The sequence below is a fragment of the Rattus norvegicus genome, chromosome 17 (genome assembly GCF_021556685.1).
Source record: "Rattus norvegicus strain SHRSP/BbbUtx chromosome 17, alternate assembly SHRSP_T2T, whole genome shotgun sequence".
NCBI classification, from domain to species: Eukaryota; Metazoa; Chordata; class Mammalia; order Rodentia; family Muridae; genus Rattus; species Rattus norvegicus.
In genome coordinates this window covers 40718952-40743741 of record NC_141550.1, presented here as the reverse complement: position 1 = coordinate 40743741, position 24790 = coordinate 40718952, and the positions used below count along the sequence as shown (strand labels likewise).

General features: G+C 42.5%; 1 protein-coding gene and 1 long non-coding RNA gene across 35 annotated transcripts in view; one reads left to right on the top strand and one right to left on the bottom strand.

The window, feature by feature from the left end:
* The window catches only part of Cmah (cytidine monophospho-N-acetylneuraminic acid hydroxylase), a 90611-nt gene that overhangs the window by 28994 nt on the left and 36827 nt on the right, over positions 1-24790 (top strand). For all 29 annotated transcript variants that reach the window (XR_015640889.1, XR_015640888.1, XR_015640899.1 and 26 more), the window contains 2 exon segments: positions 18073-18213; positions 21461-21635. Coding sequence is in view for 16 of the 29 variants with exons in the window: in XM_087591051.1 (XP_087447177.1) it covers positions 18073-18213; positions 21461-21635 (316 nt within the window). In the remaining 13 variants the exon portion in view is untranslated.
* LOC102552189 (uncharacterized) overlaps positions 1-24790 on the bottom strand; it is a 66177-nt gene that overhangs the window by 7123 nt on the left and 34264 nt on the right. The window contains exon 1 of one of the 6 annotated variants that reach the window (XR_015641662.1): positions 11288-11472. The exons of 3 other annotated variants lie outside the window; for them this stretch is intronic. This is a non-coding gene — a long non-coding RNA (uncharacterized LOC102552189). Of the gene's footprint in view, positions 1-1846; positions 2669-11287; positions 11473-24790 lie in introns of those variants that run through there. 2 more of the 6 variants (XR_015641661.1, XR_015641659.1) reach the window with 2 other exon arrangements.

The following is a 24790-nucleotide window of genomic DNA, read 5'->3' as shown; positions in this document are numbered from 1 at the left end:
TCCATAAAGAAGAGGAAGAAGGAACAGATGGAACCAAAGTTAATAATGGCACAACTTAAATCCCAGAAGCACAGTAAAACCCCAAACAGTATAAACTTGAATCAAAAGAAGTCTGGACCCATCAAAACAAAACTACCAATGCATAAAGACACGGCAATATCAAATTACCTTGATTTTTTTTTATCATAGGAAGCAATTCAAATAACTGGGTTCTAATCAGAAACAGTGATGAGTGGAAGGTCATAGAATTTTAAATGTGTTTACAGGACAAAGCAAACAAAAGAATTGCATCTAGATCCGGGAAAGAGATTCTCAGGGCAGAGAGGAAAGCAGACATTCTCAGATGAGAGGAGGGCTCTGCCAGTCACTGCCTACAGAGCCCCCCCCCCCTTAGAAAAATGTATGCAAAGTTCTTTAGGTAAAGAGACGTGGTTGTGAGGGAAAACAGAAATTAAAATACCTTGACATATTTAATGGACGGCTTTTCTTTCATTAGGTTCTTTAATTTGAAAGATGATATAACGCCAATGTAATTGTCTGTACACAGGGATGTTACTGATTAAATTGTGTCTGTTCAACATTTTCATGTTAAAGCACTGAGCCCTGAGCAGTTCAGAATGGAACTTGCTTGAAGGCAGGGTGTGTGCAAAAGTAATCCAGTTAAAGTGAACTCATGAGGGCAGACCTTAATCCAGTTGACCGATGTCCTTACAAGGCACAATTTGGTCACAGAGCCACATGAAGGAAAGATAATGTGAGACAAAGGTGAGGTGACTAAGGAATAGTCATGGTCAGAGTCTGCGCTGAGTCCACTGGAGGTGTAGGTCCTGCTGTACGGGAACTTTTAACCTTCCAGCCTCTGCAGTGACAAGCAAAACAATATTCCTATTTTACTTCTGTTCTTGAAGCACCACCAGCGTGGCAATTAGAGCAAAGTAAGTCAACACACACGATACATTCCAAGTAGACTGTGAGAAGCTGGTGTAGCTACTGTAGAATGTTGTAACATTATGATCCCCAGAGCAACTAGTTTCTAAGGGATGTGAATGATAAAAAAAAAAAAAAATTAACAGGCAGGTGAATAGAAAGAAAGCCAAAAGGGGAAGGGGAAATGGAGGAGTGCACCTAAATGACAAATATGACTCAAGAGATATTGATAATTATATTAGATATGAGTGACCTACAGACTTGTAAGTGAAACCACGTGGGGTCTGTTAGAGTAGCCTGCTTCAGTCCACATAGCCCAGAGCACTTCCTTTTCAGCACCCCACTCAAGCTTCCATGATTTCATGGCCTACAGAAAGTGGGGGTAGAATAAAAAGGCAGTTTCTTTCAAAAATAACAAAATTAAACCACTAGATGATAGAGGTTGTAATGGATAAAAGAAGACAAACTAATGTTTATCCACGAAACAAAACAAGACAAACTCCATTTAAACATAAGCACAGAGGTAAATGGTTACAAAAAGTTACCACAGAAGAAGAAAGGGCTTGCTGATGAGGCTTCAGACAGGGTGTGACTTCAGTTCACACGGGAGGCAGAAGGGTCTGCTATGTGTGTGCCTGACATCAGGTCTTTAAGCTGAGAGAACCCACAGCTGCAGGCAGAGGCTTCAGGATTCTTCTTTCAGTGTTTGGAAGACCAAGAATTCAAAGAATCGGGGAAGATGTTGACGTAACCCCTGTGGGTCTGATTGACGTTTATAAAGAACTCATCCCAGGGTAGCAGAAAATGGGCCTTTTCAAAGCAATATTAAACATCCACCCAAGAGACCATATCCTGGGTCCCACATCAAACATTAAAGGGGTTAAACAGAGGTCACACTCCGCATGCTCTGTAACCTTACTGGAATTCTGCTGGAGGTCCAAAGAGCTGCACTGTCTGCAATTGCCGAGAAAGTCAACGCTTCTTGGTGCTCCCTGGGCCCAGGAGGAAGTCTCAAGGAAAGCTAGTAAACATTTTGCTGTGTGTAACAAATGGAAGAGCGTTTCATGATGTGTAGGACACAAACAGGGAACAGTGGTACATTCCTATACCTCAGATACCAGGGAGGCTGTGGCAGGAGAAATCCTTCGAACCAAGGTCAGCCTGGATAGCTTAGTAAGACAGTGTCTCAAGAAAGAGAAAAGTATAACAGAAAACAGAGAACATGTACAAGGCCCTGGGCTCAATCTCTAGCAATGCAAAGCTTTCCAAAGTAACTTGGGCTGTAATCTAAGCTCCTACTGTAAAAAAGGGTCAGGGGCTGAAGCCTGGAGGTAGAACCCTTGCAGGGTAGCACACCTGAGCCAAGCAACTCCCAAATGTCAATCCCCAGATCTAAAGTTCTAAAAGTTTCAAAGAGAGGGCAAGATAAGCTCACAATAGTAATGAAGGTGTAATGGACGTGAAGAGTCTGTTTCAGTAATAACGAAGAACAGAAAAACATCCTCCAGGCTCGGTAGCTTATACTTGAAACCTTAACACTGGGCAAGGGGCTGGTCATGAGTTCAAATCCAGTCTGAGTTACATGAAACACTGTTCCCCAAAACCAAACGAAAACAAAAATGCCATTAACAACATAAAGCTTAGGAAAATGACAGAGAACAATAAAAACCAAGGGAGTAAGAAGAGACCAGTACTGCCTTCAGGGGCGACAGCTGTCTCTTCAGATGCCAAGGTAAAAAGAGACTATGAAAGACAGACACAACTAATTCTATGTATGAAAAGTCGACACCTGCAGGAAGTAGCTGATTACGTGAAAGGCACAGACCTTCAAACCTCACCCAAGAAGAAATAACCCTGTATCTATTAGAAGAAACTGGATTCATTGTTTAAAAACTCCACAGTGAAAACTCTAAGCTCAGATTACTTAAAGGACGGATACCAACTTTAATATTCATGTCCAAAAAGTCTGAGACTGTGACATCTGTTCGTTTTATTATTCCAGCATTATACTGATACATACAAGACCTTATTAGAAAACTACAAATCAATATACCTCATGAACATAGATCTTAAAGTCTTCGAAATGAACCAATCCAACGATATATAAAAAGAGTAAATAACTGACTGGCTAGAGTTTATTTAAAGAGTGCAAGGTCACTTCAGTGGATTCTAATTGCTCTAACCCTGAGTTGGAGAGGTTAGGTCAGTGACTAAAAGCACTTGTGCAAGCATGAGAGTCTGAGTTCAGATCCCAAGGACTCATGGTTTTAAAAAAATGGGGGGAGCTGCATGAAGCTTATAAACCTAGTGTTTAGGGGTGACGGGTGGGCAGAGGAAGAGATAGGTGGTCACTGGGGCTTGCTGGCTACCAGCCCAGCTTCCTGTTTCAGTGAGAGACACTGTGCTAAAGGAATAAGATGCAGAGTTGCTGGAACAGAACTTTTCTCTGACCTCTGAGTGTACCTCAGCACATACAGTCACACACATAGCACATAAATCCACACAAAATCATATTAACAAACTAAGGGGAAAACCTCAGATGTATCAGTTGATGCCAAGAAAGTACTTGACACAATTCAGTATCTGTAACGAAGTAAACGAAATCAAATAAAAAAGGAACTCTTGGTAAAGTGAGACGCGCTTAGTGAGGTGGCACGAATGTGGTGCACTCCCACATGCATTGTTCACACATAGAAATAATAAAGAATTCGCCCAGAAAGGAAAGAACTGATGAATTATACTTTATCCAACTTTAAAAAGAAAAGTGTTCAATCAAAGAAAGCCCTAAGAGAACGCAAAGATTAAATGCAGTTTGGAGATGTGTGCTGAAAGCATACTTGAAAAACAGCTAGTGTTCAAAATGTGTGATAAATTCTCGAGGCTTAGCAGTCAAGCAAAAATTTAAAATAATCATTTTAGCCAAGCATGGGTGTGCATGCCTGCTATCCCACCACTGGAGAGGCAGAGTCAGCCTACTCAGAAGTTAAGATCACCCTCAGCTATGTAAGATAATAATTTCAAAAGGTAAGTTAGAAGGTACAAATTAGCAAAAGATTTCATTATTAGGGTGTGTGTGTGTGCGTGTGCGTGTGTGTGTGTGCGTGTGTGCGTGTGTGCGTGTGTGTGTGTGTGTGTGTGTGTGTGTGTGTGTGTGTGTGTGTGTGTGGCCATACATGCCATGGCCTGGAAGTGGAATTCAGAGGATGTCTTTGGAGACTTGGTCGTCTCCTCCCATATTGTTTGAGGGTCTCTTCTTTCTGCAATACTGCATGCTATTGCCTGGCCTTTGAGCATTCAGACAATTCTCTTGTCTCTGCTTCCCATCTTGCTGTAGGAGTGCTGGAGTTACAGATGTGCATCATTGCATCTGGCACTTAAAAACAACATGTATGCTCCAGGAATTAAACTCATGTCATCAGGCATGTATGGTGAACACTTTAACGTGCTGAGTCATCTCATAGGCCAAAGCAAACAATTAAGTAAAATATAGTAGTCTTGGAGAAGTGCATGTGTGCCTCTAATGCATTTTGATAATATTCACCCCTATTCCTCCCACCAACTTTCCCCAGAACCACCCACTCTCATCCCCAACCAATTAGGTGGGTGCTTGCTTGTTTAACAACCCACTAAGTCAGTCATATTCATGAGTGCAGGACCAGGTGCTGGATAGTGGTACCCCTACTAAGGGCCAGACCTTTCAAAAAGGGAATAACATTTGAGATGTAAATAAAAATAAATCCAACAAAAAAAAAGACTGATTTTCCCTCCCCACAAAGCAACCGAAATGTTGGTGGCTCTGCTCGCCCCCTGGGCCCCTTCCATTCCGTGCTGCAACGTTGACTGTCTTAGGTAGGTAACCACAGCCACTGTAAGTTTATGGATGCAACTGTTCTGTCTTCCCCAGAAGACACTTTCTGTCTGGTCCTTTCCAATCTCTGGTTCTTATAATCTTTCTGTCCCTCTTCCACGATGGTCCCTGTCTTAGTCACTGGTCTATTGTTCTGAAGAGACATCATGACCAAGACAACTTTTATAAAAAGAGGAAAAGAAATAAAGCATGGTCCCGTGGGGGAGGGCCCAGGAGCGGCAGGACACCTGCCTGAGACACCGCCGGAACCTGAAGGAAACAGACCGGATAAACAGTTCTCTGCACCCAAATCCCGTGGGAGGGAGAGCTAAACCCTCAGAGAGGCAGACACGCCTGGGAAACCAGAAGAGACTGCACTCTGCATACACATCTCGGACGCCAGAGGAAAACACCAAAGGCCATCTGGAACCCTGGTGCACTGAAGCTCCCGGAAGGGGCGGCGCAGGTATTCCTGGTTGCTGCCGCCACAGAGAGCCCGTGGGCAGCACCCCGAGAGCGAACTTGAGCCTCGGGACCACAGGTAAGACCAACCTTTCTGCTGCAAGAAAGCTGCCTGGTGAACTCAAGACACAGGCCCACAGGAACAGCTGAAGACCTGTAGAGAGGAAAACTACACGCCCGAAAGCAGAACACTCTGTCCCCATAACTGACTGAAAGAGAGGAAAACAGGTCTACAGCACTCCTGACACACAGGCTTATAGGACAGTCTAGCCACTGTGAGAAATAGCAGAACAAAGTAACACTAGAGATAATCTGATGGCGAGAGGCAAGCGCAGGAACCCAAGCAACAGAAACCAAGACTACATGGCATCATCAGAGCCCAATTCTCCCACCAAAACAAACATGGAATATATAAACACACCAGAAAAGCAAGATCTAGTTTCAAAATCATATTTGATCATGATGCTGGAGGACTTCAAGAAAGACATGAAGAACTCCCTTAGGGAAACACAGGAAAACATTAATAAACAAGTAGAAGCCTACAGAGAGGAATCGCAAAAATGCCTGAAAGAATCGCAAAAATCCCTGAAAGAATTCCAGGAAAACACAATCAAACAGTTGAAGGAATTAAAAATGGAAATAGAAGCAATCAAGAAAGAACACATGGAAACAACCCTGGATATAGAAAATCAAAAGAAGAGACAAGGAGCTGTAGATACAAGCCTCACCAACAGAATACAAGAGATGGAAGAGAGAATCTCAGGAGCAGAAGATTCCATAGAAATCATTGACTCAACTGTCAAAGATAATGTAAAGCGGAAAAAGCTACTGGTCCAAAACATACAGGAAATCCAGGACTCAATGAGAAGATCAAACCTAAGGATAATAGGTATAGAAGAGAGTGAAGACTCCCAGCTCAAAGGACCAGTAAATATCTTCAACAAAATCATAGAAGAAAACTTCCCTAACCTAAAAAAAGAGATACCCATAGGCATACAAGAAGCCTACAGAACTCCAAATAGATTGGACCAGAAAAGAAACACCTCCCGTCACATAATAGTCAAAACACCAAACGCACAAAATAAAGAAAGAATATTAAAAGCAGTAAGGGAAAAAGGTCAAGTAACATATAAAGGCAGACCTATCAGAATCACACCAGACTTCTCGCCAGAAACTATGAAGGCCAGAAGATCCTGGACTGATGTCATACAGACCCTAAGAGAACACAAATGCCAGCCCAGGTTACTGCATCCTGCAAAACTCTCAATTAACATAGATGGAGAAACCAAGATATTCCATGACAAAACCAAATTTACACAATATCTTTCTACAAATCCAGCACTACAAAGGATAATAAATGGTAAAGCCCAACATAAGGAGGCAAACTATACCCTAGAAGAAGCAAGAAACTAATAGTCTTGGCAACAAAAGAAAGAGAATGAAAGCACACAAACATAACCTCACATCCAAATATGAATATAACAGGAAGCAATAATCACTATTCCTTAATATCTCTCAACATCAATGGCCTCAACTCCCCAATAAAAAGACATAGATTAACAAACTGGATACGCAACGAGGACCCTGCATTCTGCTGCCTACAGGAAACACACCTCAGAGACAAAGACAGACATTACCTCAGAGTGAAAGGCTGGAAAACAATTTTCCAAGCAAATGGTCAGAAGAAGCAAGCTGGAGTAGCCATTCTAATATCAAATAAAATCAATTTTCAACTAAAAGTCATCAAAAAAGATAAGGAAGGACACTTCATATTCATCAAAGGAAAAATCCACCAAGATGAACTCTCAATCCTAAATATCTATGCCCCAAATACAAGGGCACCTACATACGTAAAAGAAACCTTACTAAAGCTCAAAACACACATTGCACCTCACACAATAATAGTGGGAGATTTCAACACCCCACTCTCATCAATGGACAGATCATGGAAACAGAAATAAAACAGAGATGTAGACAGACTAAGAGAAGTCATGAGCCAAATGGACTTAACACATATTTATAGAACATTCTATCCTAAAGCAAAAGGATATACCTTCTTCTCAGCTCCTCATGGTACTTTCTCCAAAATTGACCATATAATTGGTCAAAAAACGGGCCTCAACAGGTACAGAAAGATAGAAATAATCCCATGCGTGCTATCAGACCACCACGGCCTAAAACTGGTCTTCAATAACAATCAAGGAAGAATGCCCACATATACTTGGAAATTGAACAATGCTCTACTCAATGATAACCTGGTCAAGGAAGAAATAAAGAAAGAAATTAAAAACTTTTTAGAATTTAATGAAAATGAAGGTACAACATACCCAAACTTATGGGACACAATGAAAGCTGTGCTAAGAGGAAAACTCATAGCGCTGAGTGCCTGCAGAAAGAAACAGGAAAGAGCATATGTCAGCAGCTTGACAGCACACCTAAAAGCTCTAGAACAAAAAGAAGCAAATACACCCAGGAGGAGTAGAAGGCAGGAAATAATCAAACTCAGAGCTGAAATCAACCAAGTAGAAACAAAAAGGACCATAGAAAGAATCAACAGAACCAAAAGTTGGTTCTTTGAGAAAATCAACAATATAGATAAACCCTTAGCCAGACTAACGAGAGGACACAGAGAGTGCGTCCAAATTAACAAAATCAGAAATGAAAAGGGAGACATAACAACAGATTCAGAGGAAATTCAAAAAATCATCAGATCTTACTATAAAAACCTATATTCAACAAAACTTGAAAATCTTCAGGAAATGGACAATTTCCTAGACAGATACCAGGTACCGAAGTTAAATCAGGAACAGATAAACCAGTTAAACAACCCCATAACTCCTAAGGAAATAGAAGCAGTCATTAAAGGTCTCCCAACCAAAAAGAGCCCAGGTCCAGACGGGTTTAGTGCAGAATTCTATCAAACCTTCATAGAAGACCTCATACCAATATTATCCAAACTATTCCACAAAATTGAAACAGATGGATCACTACCGAATACCTTCTACGAAGCCACAATTACTCTTATACCTAAACCACACAAAGACACAACAAAGAAAGAGAACTTCAGACCAATTTCCCTTATGAATATCGACGCAAAAATACTCAACAAAATTCTGGCAAACCGAATTCAAGAGCACATCAAAACAATCATCCACCATGATCAAGTAGGCTTCATCCCAGGCATGCAGGGATGGTTTAATATACGGAAAACCATCAACGTGATCCATTATATAAACAAACTGAAAGAACAGAACCACATGATCATTTCATTAGATGCTGAGAAAGCATTTGACAAAATTCAACACCCCTTCATGATAAAAGTCCTGGAAAGAATAGAAATTCAAGGCCCATACCTAAACATAGTAAAAGCCATATACAGCAAACCAGTTGCTAACATTAAACTAAATGGAGAGAAACTTGAAGCAATCCCACTAAAATCAGGGACTAGACAAGGCTGCCCACTCTCTCCCTACTTATTCAATATGGTTCTTGAAGTTCTAGCCAGAGCAATCAGACAACAAAAGGAGATCAAGGGGATAAAGATCGGAAAAGAAGAGGTCAAAATATCACTATTTGCAGATGACATGATAGTATATTTAAGTGATCCCAAAAGTTCCACCAGAGAACTACTAAAGCTGATAAACAACTTCAGCAAAGTGGCTGGGTATAAAATTAACTCAAATAAATCAGTTGCCTTCCTCTATACAAAAGAGAAACAAGCCGAGAAAGAAATTAGGGAAACGACACCCTTCATAATAGACCCAAATAATATAAAGTACCTCGGTGTGACTTTAACCAAGCAAGTAAAAGATCTGTACAATAAGAACTTCAAGACACTGAAGAAGGAAATTGAAGAAGACCTCAGAAGATGGAAAGATCTCCCATGCTCATGGATTGGCAGGATTAATATAGTAAAAATGGCCATTTTACCAAAAGCGATCTACAGATTCAATGCAATCCCCATCAAAATACCAATCCAATTCTTCAAAGAGTTAGACAGAACAATTTGCAAATTCATCTGGAATAACAAAAAACCCAGGATAGCTAAAACTATCCTGAACAGTAAAAGGACTTCAGGGGGAATCACTATCCCTGAACTCAAGCAGTATTACAGAGCAATAGTGATAAAAACTGCATGGTATTGGTACAGAGACAGACAGATAGACCAATGGAATAGAATTGAAGTCCCAGAAATGAACCCACATACCTATGGTCACTTGATTTTTGACAAAGGAGCCAAACCATCCAATGGAAAAAAGATAGCATTTTCAGCAAATGGTGCTGGTTCAACTGGAGGTCAACATGTAGAAGAATGCAGATCGATCCATGCTTATCACCCTGTACAAAGCTTAAGTCCAAGTGGATCAAGGACCTCCACATCAAACCAGACACACTCAAACTAATAGAAGAAAAACTAGGGAAGCATCTGGAACACATGGGCACTGGAAAAAATTTCCTGAACAAAACACCAATGGCTTATGCTCTAAGATCAAGAATCGACAAATGGGATCTCATGAAACTGCAAAGCTTCTGTAAGGCAAAGGACACTGTGGTTAGGACAAAACGGCAACCAACAGATTGGGAAAAGATCTTTACCAATCCTACAACAGATAGAGGCCTTATATCCAAAATATACAAAGAACTCAAGAAGTTAGACCGCAGGGAAACAAATAACCCTATTAAAAAATGGGGCTCAGAGCTAAACAAAGAATTCACAGCTGAGGAATGCCGAATGGCTGAGAAACACCTAAAGAAATGTTCAACATCTTTAGTCATAAGGGAAATGCAAATCAAAACAACCCTGAGATTTCACCTCACACCAGTGAGAATGGCTAAGATCAAAAACTCAGGTGACGGCAGATGCTGGCGAGGATGCGGAGAAAGAGGAACACTCCTCCATTGTTGGTGGGGTTGCAAACTGGTACAACCATTCTGGAAATCAGTCTGGAGGTTCCTCAGAAAATTGGACATTGAACTGCCTGAGGATCCAGCTATACCTCTCTTGGGCATATACCCAAAAGATGCCCCAACATATAAAAAAGACACGTGCTCCACTATGTTCATTGCAGCCTTATTTATAATAGCCAGAAGCTGGAAAGAACCCAGATGCCCTTCAACAGAGGAATGGATACAGAAAATGTGGTACATCTACACAATGGAATATTACTCAGCTATCAAAAACAACGACTTTATGAAATTCATAGGCAAATGGTTGGAACTGGAAAACATCATCCTGAGTGAGCTAACCCAATCACAGAAAGACATACATGGTATGCACTCATTGATAAGTGGCTATTAGCCCAAATGCTTGAATTACCCTAGATCCCTAGAACAAATGAAACTCAAGACGGATGATCAAAACGTGAATGCTTCACTCCTTCTTTAAAAGGGGAACAAGAATACCCTTGGCAGGGAAGAGAGAGTCAAAGATTAAAACAGAGACTGAAGGAACACACATTCAGAGCCTGCTCCACATGTGGCCCATACATATACAGCCACCCAATTAGACAAGATGGATGAAGCAAAGAAGTGCAGACCGACAGGAGCCGGATGTAGATCGCTCCTGAGAGACACAGCCAGAATACAGCAAATACAGAGGCGAATGCCAGCAGCATACCACTGAACTGAGAATAGAACCCCCGTTGAAGGAATCAGAGAAAGAACTGGAAGAGCTTGAAGGGGCTCGAGACCCCATATGTACAACAATGCCAAGCAACCAGAGCTTCCAGGGACTAAGCCACTAACTAAAGACTATACATGGACTGACCCTGGACTCTGACCTCATAGGTAGCAATGAATATCCTAGTAAGAGCACCAGTGGAAGGGGAAGCCCTGGGTCCTGCTAAGACTGAACCCCCAGTGAACTAGACTGGTGGGGGGAGGGCGGCAATGGGGGGAGGGTTGGGAGGGGAACACCCATAAGGAAGGGGAGGGGGGAGGGGGATGTTTGCCCGGATACCGGGAAAGGGAATAACACTCGAAATGTATATAAGAAATACTCAAGTTAATAAAAAAAAAAAAAAAGAAAAGAAATAAAGCATGAACTGGGGCTGCTTCAGAAGTTAGTCCATTATCATTATGTCGGGGTGCATGGCAGCAGGCATGCCACTGGAGACACAGCTCAGAGCTACATCCCACTCTTCAGGCGGGCAGGCTGAGACTGACTGGCATGGGCTTTTGAAACCTCAAAGCCCACACCCAGTAGCATGCCTTCTCCGACATACCACACTTACTCTAGCAGTCATTAGCCCCAATTCTTGTCAAATTATGCCACTCCCTGGTGACTAATCATTCAAATATATGAATTTATGGGGGCCACTCTTAACACAACATTCCGTTCCACTCCCTGGCCCCCAGAGACTTATTGCTATATCATAATGCAAAATGCAGTTAATCTACATTCAAAGGCCCTAAAGTCTTTTACAGTCCCTACGCCTAGGTCTCCTCTGCAATTCATAACAATCTTTACCTGTAACCCACTCTAAAATCAAAATCAAACTGCAAATCACATACTTCCAACTTATAGTGGGATAGAATATCCATTACCATTCCAAAGGGGAGAAAAAAGGATCACGGTGAGGGAATACCAGACTAAGGCAAGGCCTAAAACCAGCTGGGCCTCATCCTCACAGCCTCATCCTCACAGCCTCACAGCCTCACAGCCTCATCCTCACAGCCTCACAGCCTCACAGCCTCACAGCCTCACAGCTCACAGCCTCATAGCCTCACAGCCCCACAGCCTCACAGCCTCACAGCCTCAGCCTCACAGCCTCACAGCCTCACAGCCTTGCACACTGGGTCTCCATGCAGGGACACTCTTGACATATGCCTAGCTTCAGCTGCTTTCCTTAGCTGCAGGAGAGTCTTTCTTGTACCCTTGACTGTAAAGCCAGAACCATGTAGCTGAAGCTGCCAAGTTCTGCTGCGTGGTGGGCTGGAACTCAGCCCACCCTCAATTACGTCCACATCAGCTTTCTGTTGCTGGTGGTTTCCTTCACTGCCGAAGCTCCCTTTGAGTCCTTTAGAATTGGGAGTTCGCTGGATGGGGCCTTGCCTGAGGGCACCACTGCCTTCATTCCAATTAGCATCAGGCATTTCTTTGAGCTTTTCATCTTCTTAAGCCTAGGACTGGATCCTGCCTCACTTCTCCTGCTGCTTTTTCTCCTTAGATTGAGCATTTCCAAAGGACTCTCTTTCCTTCTAAAGGCACACACCCTCATCCAAGTTTATAGCTTCTTTATGCATAATAGCTAGAACATGGGAACAGCCTAGATACCGCCAACTGATGTGTGAATAGTAAAATTTGTGGATCATGCGGTAGATCTATTTCTAGCTATTTAAGGAACCTCCACGTTGATTTCCATAGTGGCTATACCAGTGGATGAGGGTTCCCTGATGGCTACATCATTGCCAACATCTGTCATCTTACTTTGAACCATTCTTACTGCGCTGCATGAAATCTCAGCATAACTGTAATGTGTACTTCCCTGACAGCGTGTTAGACATTTTTAAAAAAACATTCCTTAGTCATTTGCATTTCTTCTTCTGAGAACTCTCTGCTCAGTTCTATGGCCCTCTTTTTTATTTTTGTTTTGTTTTGTGTTTGTTTGTTTGCTTGCTTGCTTGCTTGTTTTTGTGGGGGGAGAGTGGGCTACCAGGGAGAGTTCTAGACAGCAATAAGCCATGGTAAGGTGGTTAGTTGCAAAAGCCACAATGGCACTAAAAGTTCCCAGAGCGACATTGCTGTCAGGGTTAACAGCATTCTTCCTCATTGCTGCCAGTACTGCTTAGCCACCCTGGAAGAAGTTTGGAAGCTGCTTTGAACCTAACCTTCTTATATGATCTAGCGTTTCCACTTTCAGACATTCTATTTTTAGAAATTCAAATCTTTATTTGCATAAAACTATTTGCAAATGAATAAGAGGCATGCTCATAATTACCATCTCAACCCACATGTCACCAGAAAGAAGAAGCAGACTGTGAAACCATAAGTTGAAGTTTGTGATCCTCTTCATGAGTGAAGCTTCATGAGTGCTTCAAGAGTGCTGGGACCACAGATCTACCACCCTGCCTAACATGGTTTCATCACTTTAAATGCTAACTCCGACTGTACGGATATTTAAATCTTGCTTAGTTTAATGTACAATGTATCTGCTCCAAGCCCACACAGTAGTAACTAAGTTCCCAGATAGAACGTCTTTATGAGTTATCCCTTCTGGTTCACAGAAAGAATTATAATGCCATACCAGACAAATAGATCTAAAAGGCACTGTGAAGTGAGAGGACACAGTATCAAAGGGTGGCAAACTTTATGATGTGGATTATGGCAATTAAAAGAAAACCAAATCTATGGGAATGAAGCACAGGCCAGTTATAGTTAAGAGCTGAGAGGTCAAGAGGCAATACAGCCTAATGCAAGAAAGTTTGGGGAGTGCTTCTGACTGGGGCTCACACAAATCTGCACGTGGCTAAAGCACGAGTCTAAGTATATTTAAAAATATAAAGGGTAAAGGGCAAACTTTGTAAGTTTTCAGCTAGTATATAAAACATTAGATTCCACTGTGACATTTCACCCATGTGGATTGTTATTTTTGACTCATGCTCATATACTCTTGCCCTCTGACTGCTGTTAGGAAAGCATGATTACTCTTTAAAAAGGAAAAATTGAAGTTTTATTTGTTTATTTAGTGTCAGGGGTCAGAGAACTACCTGCACCAGTGTAAGTCCCAGGGATTAAATTCAGCTTGGCAGGTTCTGTGGCGAGTGTGTTTACCTGCTGAACTAACTCATCAACCCTTTTCCTTCTCCTTTAAAGATTTAACTATTTTTAAAAGTTTTTATATAACTATATAGCTGCATGTTGCATATATTTACCCTGTGTCCACATCATTCCTTTCTTCCCCTCCCATTAGTCCCCTAGATATTTTTATTCCTACAGCCATGTCATATATATAGTTATATAATTATATATAATTTTACAGACATAATGATTTTAAAGAAGACCCCAAAGCCAAAATAAGAGTATTTTAGTCATATCTGTAACACAAACAAATTGTGCTAAAACGCTTATTTTCTAGAGTTCACATCTCTTGAGAAAATAAATACCTATTTTGTAGTATTAGGGACATAATATTACATTTTATTTTAGTGTTCATTTGCTTTTTTTTTTTTTTTTTTTGGAGATAGAATCTTGCTATGCAGACCAAATTGGCCCCAAACTCGTGATCTCCCAGCCTCCTGAGTGCTGAGATTACAGCCATTCACCACCAGGCCTGGTTTAATTTTATCATTTTAAATGCTAAACAAGATTTTACAGATGTTCAAATTTTGCTCTTATAATTTGGTTGTTGTTGTTACACATATCGTGTGGTTGACAGTTGTCACACATGGTGACTAAATTCTAGCAGGGACTTTATGAAGGAGTGCCCTCTGCTCCATGAAGATCAATTTTGGGCATAACATTTAGGACTTGGGGGTGAGGGGGACACAGACTGCCTATCCTCAAACAGCAAAGTTGTGGATCACCTTCAGACGGGAGTGGTCAGGTCTGTGTTTTTATGACTTCACTGAGTAATGAAGAAGCTAGTTTCAGAGATAAATTCTCATGGCAATACTCACCCAAGGAAGGCCCTTGACTTCCTGTTAAGTGGTGGCAGCTACACAGAAGGGACAGTGGTGTGGATTTAAGCTCAGGTTCTACCACCATTGCCACCATTTATCAAAACCAGTCACCCAACACTTATGATTTCATTCGTCTTGTGATTAGACATGATGGATCGATTTTGTAATTAATACCTATCTCTCACCATGTGGCCCCTGGAACCATCAATGTGATTTGTTATTATTATTTTCTTTTTTCCTATATCTGTGTTGATGCTATCTAGCTTTCTTGACTCTTTTAAATGCTTTTTAGTAAGCATAGCCTAAGGTTAAAAGACAACTTCTTGTGGTCAGTGCTGTTTTTGCTTTTTGTGATATATTGTTTATGAAGTAGCACAGTGCTCAAGATGGGGGTGGGGATTGGCAAGGGTTGGAGGGGTGGGATATGGGACAACACAGGGAATAGGGGATGGGATGACATAGATGACTAGAAGTAAAATAATTGTCCTCAGAGTTCTAGTTTGTAGGAAGAAAAAACAGTTAGAATACCAGGTAGCAAATGCCGTTGGATTTAAGATGGAGACAAGTGGTTAGAGGATGCCTCTAGACTAGTGAAAACTATCCTTAAAGACCATACAGAGCCTGTCCAGAAAAGTTAAGAAGGTGCTGAGCTGAGACATTGTAGTTTATGATGAGACCTGGTAGCATACACCCGTAACAACAGCACTTGGGAGGCGAACTGGCAAAGGTTCAAAGCCAGGACTACATGGAAAGTTCCAGACCTTTGTGAGTTATACTGGGAGACCCTGTGGAAGATGGGTTTTAGAGAGAGAGTCTGCAGCTGAGCCTAAGGGCTGGGATAGGGGACATTATGAGGAAAACAGGAAAGAAGTGTGTGTGTGGGAGGGCGGGGTACAACAGACAAGAACCACAGAGTCTGCGATGGTAAACAGTTTGGGGGTTTTCCTGAAGTTTGGGAAATCCCCATGAAGTCTAGTGAGGAAGACGGTCATCATTAGTTGACAGGCTGTGAGTCCACATTGTAGGAAAGGCAAAAAGGGAAAAGCATTGGTTTGGAGACCAATTTAAAACTATTACAGTTACCCCCAGGAAGGAATGGTGAGTGGCAATGGAAAGTGAATGAGAAATTCAGATGAAAGAAACATTAGGTAGCTGGAAGCACGGGGTATTGGAGAAGAGCTGGAAGGCCGGTGTGGTGCACAACCCAAGCCTTTAATCCTAGCACTTGGACTCAGAGGCAGGCCAATCGCTATTGAGTTCTAGGCTAGCCTGGGCTACAAAGTAAGCACCAGTACAGCCAGGGCTATACAGAGAAGTTTTGTCTCAAAAAAACAAAACAAAAACAAAACAACAACAACAAAAGCTAGAGGAAGTGGGTGTTTATTTAGGAGGTACTCAAACTTTCAACATACTTCTGTGGTGAAAGTAGTTAAAAGCTACGATCCCATAGGTAAGCAGTTCATTATTATTGTAGAGAAAGAGACAGAAAGGCACCATGCAATTATCATAGTTTGTGAACTATCTGTGCTTTGGAAATAGTGATGGACCGCACCCTGGATAAGGAGATGGAGTCTCACAGCAGGGAAAGCCATGAAAGAGAGACAGCAATGGCGTTGCTTTACCCTGGAAACTGAAGATCTGGGGAGGCTGCTCGGGAGTCCATGCTTGCCACACAAGCACCAGGACCTGTGTTAGCATCTAGCACTCGTGTGAAGCCTGGGCTTAGCCATGTGCACCTGTAATCCCAGTGCTAGGGAGTCAGATACACATGGCTCACTGGGGCTTGCTGACCAGCCAGCCTAGCCAGTCAGTGAGCTCCAGGGCAGTGAAAGACCCTTTCTGAAAGGGTTGAGTGGTGGAGGAAGATGCAAATGTCTACCTCTGGCCACCACGTGCTTATGCTCACAGCTGCACACATGCAACACCCACGCAGGAACCGAAGCAGCAGGAAGATGCTGGTATCAGAGCAGGGACAAAGCCATGGGCACCTTTTAAGGGCAGTGACAGGGTTTTCAGGAAAGAAACACAGATGTTTGTATTCTACTTAATTATCTCACTAAACATCAGGTCTGGAGAACCAACGTTCAGGTCAAGGAAGCCAAAGTCTCTTTAGTAGTAATATCTACGGAAGTTACCATAAGGAGAATTACAGTGACAAACCTGTTTTCTCTGAGTCAATCATTTTCTGCCCCAACACCACTGTCAGTATGATGTTGGAAATTAACAAGTTACAGGGTTTGATGTTTTTGAGAAAGGTGGGGGTTTGGAGTTTGACTGGGGAGATGCCCAGCTTACCACAATTAAATTCTAGATCTTGAGCTAAGGATGTAGGGCTTCAGTAGAGCCCTTACCTTTCTCATTCATGAGAAAAGGAAAGGAAGGAGAGGAGAGGAGAGGAGAGGAGAGGAGAGGAGAGGAGAGGAGAGGAGAGGAGAGGAGAGGAGGTCTCAGGAAGGGTTATAATTGAGGATATGTGCTCTTCTGTAAGCAGCGGAATGTCTTGTCTTTTCCCTGTCCCCCTTCTCTCTGTGTGCACACATACACATGTATGAGGGTGCAGTGTGTGCCTGTCTATGACTTGGATGACTGTGGATGCCAGAGGTCAACCTTGAGTGTCATTCTTCAGGTGCTATCCACCTGTGTTTTTGAGTCAGTCTGTCATTGTTGGGCTGGCCAGCAAGCCCCAAGGATAACGGATACCATTTTAGTGGCTTTGAATGCAGAGACGTTTCAGATTTTATTCTGAAAGCTGGAGAGAGACCGTGGGGCCTTGTCTGTAGTTTAAGCCTATGCAGGCTGTGGGCTGTGTAGTCTTTGCTTCCATCTCTAGGTAATGAACACAGTGATAGTAGTGATTTCATGAAGCATTGATAAGTTCATATCAAGCACTTAGTGTAACGCCTACCAAGTAAAAGCCAACCATTCTTCATTCCGGTTGATATTCTGACTATGCAATTACTGTGTATTATAATTCCTCTGCTCACTCGCAGTTCCCTCAAGTAATTCCACTCACCACCTGAATATACTTAAAAAACAAAAATATATGCTTCCTCGACTGATTAAGGACAATAGCCTAAATGTGGTCTTTAATTTTCTTAGGTGTGTGGAGGGGATTGGAATAAAGTGGGATTAAAGAGTAAACCGAAATGTTCACTGTTGCTGCTGCACACACTAGGGGATAAACTTCCTCTTCTGGGAACACTCCCATTTCTTAGGTATATTAAGGAAACAAACACCAAAAACGACCCAAATCAACTCAACAACCTTATCAAGAAAAACTCGAATGTGGTGACATGGACCCCTCGACCTGGAGCTACCCTTGACCTGGGCAGGATGCTGAAGGACCCAACTGACAGGTTTGGCTTAAATATTTATGGGGGATAAAAACACCTTATATAATTTTTTTAATATTATGATAAAGAATTCACCCTCCTGACCCGCATCAGGTCCCTACTCTGCAGTAACATGCCGAGCTTCTTACTTGATAAAATTCTCTCTCACTTTTAAACATAAAAATCTTAGAACCAGTCAGTCTACCACACACCTGCAAATCCAACAGATTTGCAGATAGGGGGCTGAGACAGGAGGATCAAGCCAGACTGTACTATTTGAGACCCTGACTTAAGAAAAATAAATGTCGACTATGTCAAAATAAAATAGACTAGTAATTATTGCTCAAGTCAGACAGCTTTCCCAAGCATTTCATCCTGTAAAATGAATGACCCAAGCACTTTCATCACCGCAGAGCCTTACTAGAGAGTAAGGATAAGGGACTAGAGAAATTGCTTAGTACTTCAAAGCTGCTACCACAGAGGGCCAGAGTTCAATTGCCAACACCTATGTTGGGTGGCTCCGAAAGTTAGTTTTTACCTCAGTGCAAATATGGCCTATAAAATTAGCAGCACTTTTCAAATATTAAACAGGAAAACACAATTCCAAAAGAGCTAACATTGACTCAAGAGGCCTGTAGTTACATAAGTACATACATCCCGAGCTACATAGTCATAATTTTTTTCCCACATATAGAAGTGCAGGAAGTAGGGCACTGGTGTTACCCTTTGCTGACTTTCTAAATATGACTAGCCTGGTCAGCCCTCGTTTTCATGGGGTGTTCACTCAGCTGCCCCTTTCCTGGCATGCTGTCTCCACCACTCATTCAGGCCTTGACATTGCCTGTTGTTCCCTGGTTTGTGGTTGGGCCCCTCCCCCTCCTGATTCTTGCATGTAGTAAGGGTTTTAATTCTGAAATACCTTTACATCCTGGTAGAAATCGTTCTTAGCTGGGAGCAATGCTCCACATCTGTAATCCCAGTACTTCAAGAGGCAGGAGGATTACCAAAAGTTCAAAGCCAGCCTGGTTTGTTTCAGGGTTACAAAGTGAGAACTTGCTCTCTCTCACCCCACCCCTACGTGAAATAGTTCTTACAGGAATTATGGGCAAAATATTCGAAAGCCCTCTCTTCATTGATGACAAGTGAATCCTTCTAAATTGTGAAAGTTAAAATTGCTTAAAATTCTTTGAGAGGTCCCAAGTGCTCCGACATGGAAGAGGCAGGATGTCCAGTTGGAGAGTAAGGATGTTTCTTGATTGTTTCAATTAATACTCATCCTTCAAGAACCTTCCTTGTTCTTTGGCATCTTCCTAAGCCTCCTGAATCATCCTTGTGCAAGCCTCTCATTGTGTTTTACTGCATGTGGCTATATTGTCACCCCTATAGACATCAGAGTCACCAATGATCTTGCTAAATGCAGATAAATCCCTCAGGGATATGCCGGATACAACACGTCTGAGATAGAGTCACAGCAAAGCATTCTGGGAAACAAGAACTAGTATGGCTGTATCTCAGTGCTCACATACAGTAAAGCCACCATGCCTAACTGCCTTGTGAAGGAAGAAGTGACAAGAAATCTGGGACTGTAGTCACAGAAGCTCAGTCTGAAACAGTAGGCATTTAGCTAGGTCTTAGGGATGAGAAGACTATTACAAGTACAAGAGAGTCAGAAAAGGAAATAAGAGGGAAGTGGGAGAGGAGACAATAGAGAGGAAGGGAGGGAGGGAAAGAGGGAGGCAGAGAAGGAAATTTCCTAGTCAAAGGTCACAGCCTAGCTGGGGAAGGGCAGGGCAGAGACAGAAGATAAAGTTAGTGCATAGATGCCTTTGATCCATAAGTAACTCCTTGCAACCTTCTGATTGTGAGTGCCAGAAGTAGAGGACACAGCCAGGAAGAAGCCGTGGTCCTTGGGAAGCCCTCCCAGCCCCAAGTTCAGAGCTGATGGGTGGGGGCAGGAGGAGGCAGGGATACCACATGGAGGCCAGGGTCAGTATGGCCTCCTAGATCATCAGGGCCTTGAACCTGTCCTGCAAGTGAGGAGAGCCACAGAAAATGACAGAGCAAAGTAGGATCAGTCTTGAGCTGTGCTTTCAGAAACACCTCAGCTTTGTAGGGAAGGATACACTAGAGAGGAAGCTAAATCTAGGCCTCCGCAGTTGGGAGACAGGGGGAAAGCTGTACTGTCACAGGAAGAGATGGTGACACTTCAAAATGACACCAGGCAAGGAGCTAGAGGAGATTGGAGATGTATTTCAGAAGTGATACCAACGTGCCTCTGTAACCTTGGAGACACAGTAGACTCAAAGTGAAGCTTTGAGAAGACAGGCATCTACTATTCCTTACAGTTTGCCTCCTTAGAGTTTTCCTTGGGTATTTCACATCCTGTTACTTTCTCGAGATCCAAGCATCCATGTTCCATGTAGGGATGAACAGAACTTTAGGGCTGTCTGTACTACTAACTGGATTGAAAGATAAAATTACAAATCTGTCTTCAAGATGGCATTTGATTAACAGCCAGAGCACAGTATACCAGAGGCACGAAATCCTAGAGATGAAGGTAATTTGTATGCTCAGATATTTGCTGGGCACCATGTGGCCACTGGAGATGTCAACAAACATTTGTTCAACCCAGAAGGACACCATTAACAGACCAAAACCAGATCCAAGTGTAGCTTGGTGAACCAGTGAGTTCATTGGGGTCACTTATGGGGATGTGACTGGATCAAAGACAGCTCATTACAGAAAATTCCAAACTTACAGTTGCACTCATGAAAGCTGCACCCCGGAACTCCTAGAGCAGCCTGTGAGCAGCTCCTCAGGAGGATGCCCTCCCCCTCCCCATCGCTTTGGTGATGGCTTACATAGCCTGGGGAAGGAGTCTTGTTTAGTCATTAAGGTTTCTTAGCTTGCTGAGTCTTGGGATCCCCCACTTCCAGTAAGAAATGTTTCAGTTCCCTTCTGTTCTTTCACCAAATGCCTGTCCAAATAGGGATGCAGAAACATCTGAGTGCCAATGTCCACAAAGCTGGTACAAGCGAATCATATTGAACATCTCCATCGCCTGCTTATTTGGAACAAAAGGGTCCCAGTCAGGGATCTTGCACCTTTCTATTCCCAGACATATACACGATTAGTCAATAAAACCTGACTTGGGAGCCTGGCCTATTTAATAGTGTATAGGAAACAGTAGGGCTTAAGCTAGGAAGGGACTCTGAAAATCACTTCAACATCTCACTGCTTTTTTGATCCTCTTCATTTTTGTGTCTTTAAGCAAGGGCATTGTGGAACCTCCGGAAGGAACCAAAATTTACAAGGATTCCTGGGACTTTGAGCCATACCTGAAGACCTTGAATTCTTCTGTCAGAGACTCAATCTTCCTTCACTCATCCTGGATTAAAGAATACTTCACTTGGGCTGGATTTAAGAATTACAACCTGGTAGTCAGGGTATGCCTCCACTCTCTTGTAATTTGGAGATCTTTGCAATCCCCCAGTTTCCAGTTTGCTTTCTAATTGGCACTTGGGAAGCTGTACAAACCATCCAGCAGAGGATACTCAGGCCGTGTGACGAATAATCCTCCTTTGAGACAGAAGGAGTCATTAAGCACAGCTCAGTTTAGCTTTTGCAGTATTTTTTTCTCCTATCACCATGAGTTATTATTATTTTTTTAAACCACCAAATAAAACAGCAGGCTTCCTTGTAGAACTTTCATCTGTCTTTTGATTTGGTTGGGTCCTCCAGCTCCTGCAACCCTGTCCTCTGTACCCTTCTGCTCCTGCTGTTCCCTTCACACGTGTGCTTTATTAACCTCCCCCCACATCCCCTTGTGGCTGTCCTGTACATTGTCTGACAGGTCAGGAATGCTTGACTGTGAGGCTAGACAGTGGCGCCCATACAAAGGGGCTTGGATGGAAGGAACGGTGTGAGACAGAAACTGCTAATTCCTATCTGTAATGGTGCTGAAGACCGAATGGCATAAAGCAAAGGCAAGCATGGATGCTCGGACAGGAATTAGCCCCAGGACATGCCAGTACCAGCCTCAGCAATCATGTGCTGGGTAAACTGAGGCAGGTAGCCATTGAGGGTCAGAGCTAGAACCGCTGGGGATAGATCCAGACAGTTACAGGGGCTGCTGCCAAAGTCAACCAGGGATTAGAGAAGTTACCCAGCAGACTTTTCTCTGAGGAAACAAAGTTTAATTTACCGGGCTGGCACTCCCCGTGGCCAGCAGAAAAACTATGAACTCTTTTAACTCCTTGGGATCATCAAGAAAAAAGAGAAAACACACACATACACACACACACACACACACACACACACACACACACACACACACACACACAGAGCTGATGGATGGGAGGAACAATGTTCCAGCCCCCATACTTTATTCTTTCTCCCATAGCTTACATATCCCAGCAAAATCTTTCAAATAGTATAAAATTCAATGTGACTACGTTTTAGTTTTCTTCTAGTGAATGATTATGAAAAAACAATGTGTTCCTCAATTCCTTTAAAAGAAATAACATTACAGAATACAGGTAAATAAAACAAATTATTCCCAAAAGTCCACATACATTTGTAGCTGAGCAACTTGTTATAGATTAACAAAGTGTAATCAAGCAGGGGAGTTTCCTCAGCCAGTTTCTCTTACCGACAGGGAGCAACTTTCGGTTACAAAAAAGGGGAGTGATTATTTTATTATTTATCTTTAGAATCACAAACCTAAACATTTATATAAAATTCAGTCGTATCTACCTTAAATCCTACAAATGCACATGTACTCATCAGCAATTCTTATTAAATCATATCAGGAATCTGAGGGCGAAACTGGGGATAAGAAATCAATCATCAGCAGTCCAGCCTCAGTGAGAGTCACGTCAGCCTTTGATGCCATTGTTCTTGTTCGCTGACCATAAAGCTTGTTCCCTAGCTTAACTAGTAAGAGTATGCCTTTCTGAACTCCACATTGTTTCCTAAGATATCTACATCAAAGCTAATAGTAAAAATATCTCAACCTAGCTTTACTAGAAGATTTATTTTTCCAAATGTTTCCTAAAAGTGGTGGTCATTGTTGAAAATCTACGTCTCTAAGTTCTTTCCCAGGGTAATTGAATCATTAATCTTTCCAGCAGCAATGCCTGAGAGAGATCAAGCACTGTTATTGTGAGTGCCAGAGAAATGCCCAGTGAGTAACTGGAGGCCCTCTTAAGGTTTTCAAACAATTCTTAGATTGAGAGGGATGTGAGGGCAGCAATCAGAACAGAACTCCGTAACAGCATGAAGTCCTCAGGAAACATGGACCTCAGGGTTATGCCACACTGAGGCTCACCCTTGTGGCTGTGGTAGCCAATTAGGCCTCACTCCATGATTTCCTCTTTGCACGGCCCTCAGCAAGCACACATGTGCAGAGCAGCAACCCAGAACCTCAGGCTATATGCTACTCAAGGTTTGCCAAAAGCAGAGCAGGCTAGAGGTACAGCTCTGTGTAGAGTACATGCCTTGTACACAGGAGACCCTGGTTTCAATACCTAGGATGGCAGCAATCCAACTTAGCAGACAGGGAATGCAAGAGGAAGAAGAGGCCTAGGGTAGGCAGTGGTCAGGGCAATGTGTGTGTGTGTATGTATGTATGTATGTATGTATGTATGTATGTATGTATGGTGCCTGGGGTTGTACAAGCAGCACTCTTGGATGACAGTAGCATGTGAGCAGCACTCCTGATCACCAACAGGTACTGGCTGCTCTCAAAAGAGGACCAATTTACTGTGCAGTCCCTGAGTATGAATACCAGGTCACAGTTGCTGTGCTCCAGCGTCATGGTTCTCGAGAAGCATGCCTTTCAGGCTAGCCTGGGGCCATGTTTTCCCTGGTCAGTGATGAACTAAACACCATGTGACTACGTGTGTGTTGGTGAAAGATGCCCACTCTCCACACCTACCCCTCTTCTTGAGATGAGTTATTCCCAGATTAGATCACTTCTATATTTGAGGCATTCAAACATTCTTCTTTTAATAACATAAAAGAATAAGATATAAGACCATTGTTTTAAGTATTAGAAAATGCTGGTACTTAGATCAGCTCTCAACTGTTTTTAAGGAGATCATCTTTGAAACATAAAGCTCATGTATGTATGTATGTATGTATGTATGTACGTATATGTGTATGTGTGTATGTATGTGTGCATGTATGTATGTATGTATGTATGTATATATATATGTATGTATATGTGCTATAGTGAGTGTGTGGAGGTCAGAGAGCAACTTATGGGAATTAGTTCCCTCCTTCTACCATGTGGGTTCCAGGCACTGGACTCATGTGGCTAGTCTTGGTGGCAAGCACCTTTACCTGCTGAGCTGTCTCACTGACCCAGTAAATGTATTTCTCTCTGGATACTATATGATGTGAGACATAAATTCCACATTTTATGTTCCCCCCATCTGAAAGCTTCCGGTGCTTCTTGCTGATAACACTGCTGATAACGCTTCAGTAGCTCTGAGCCACTGAAGTTCCAGTAGTAAGAGGAAACAGTTTTGCTGGTGTGGAAGAATGTAACCCTATCGGCTCAAGAGAGACTGAACTAGAGAAAGGGGGAAATTTAGTG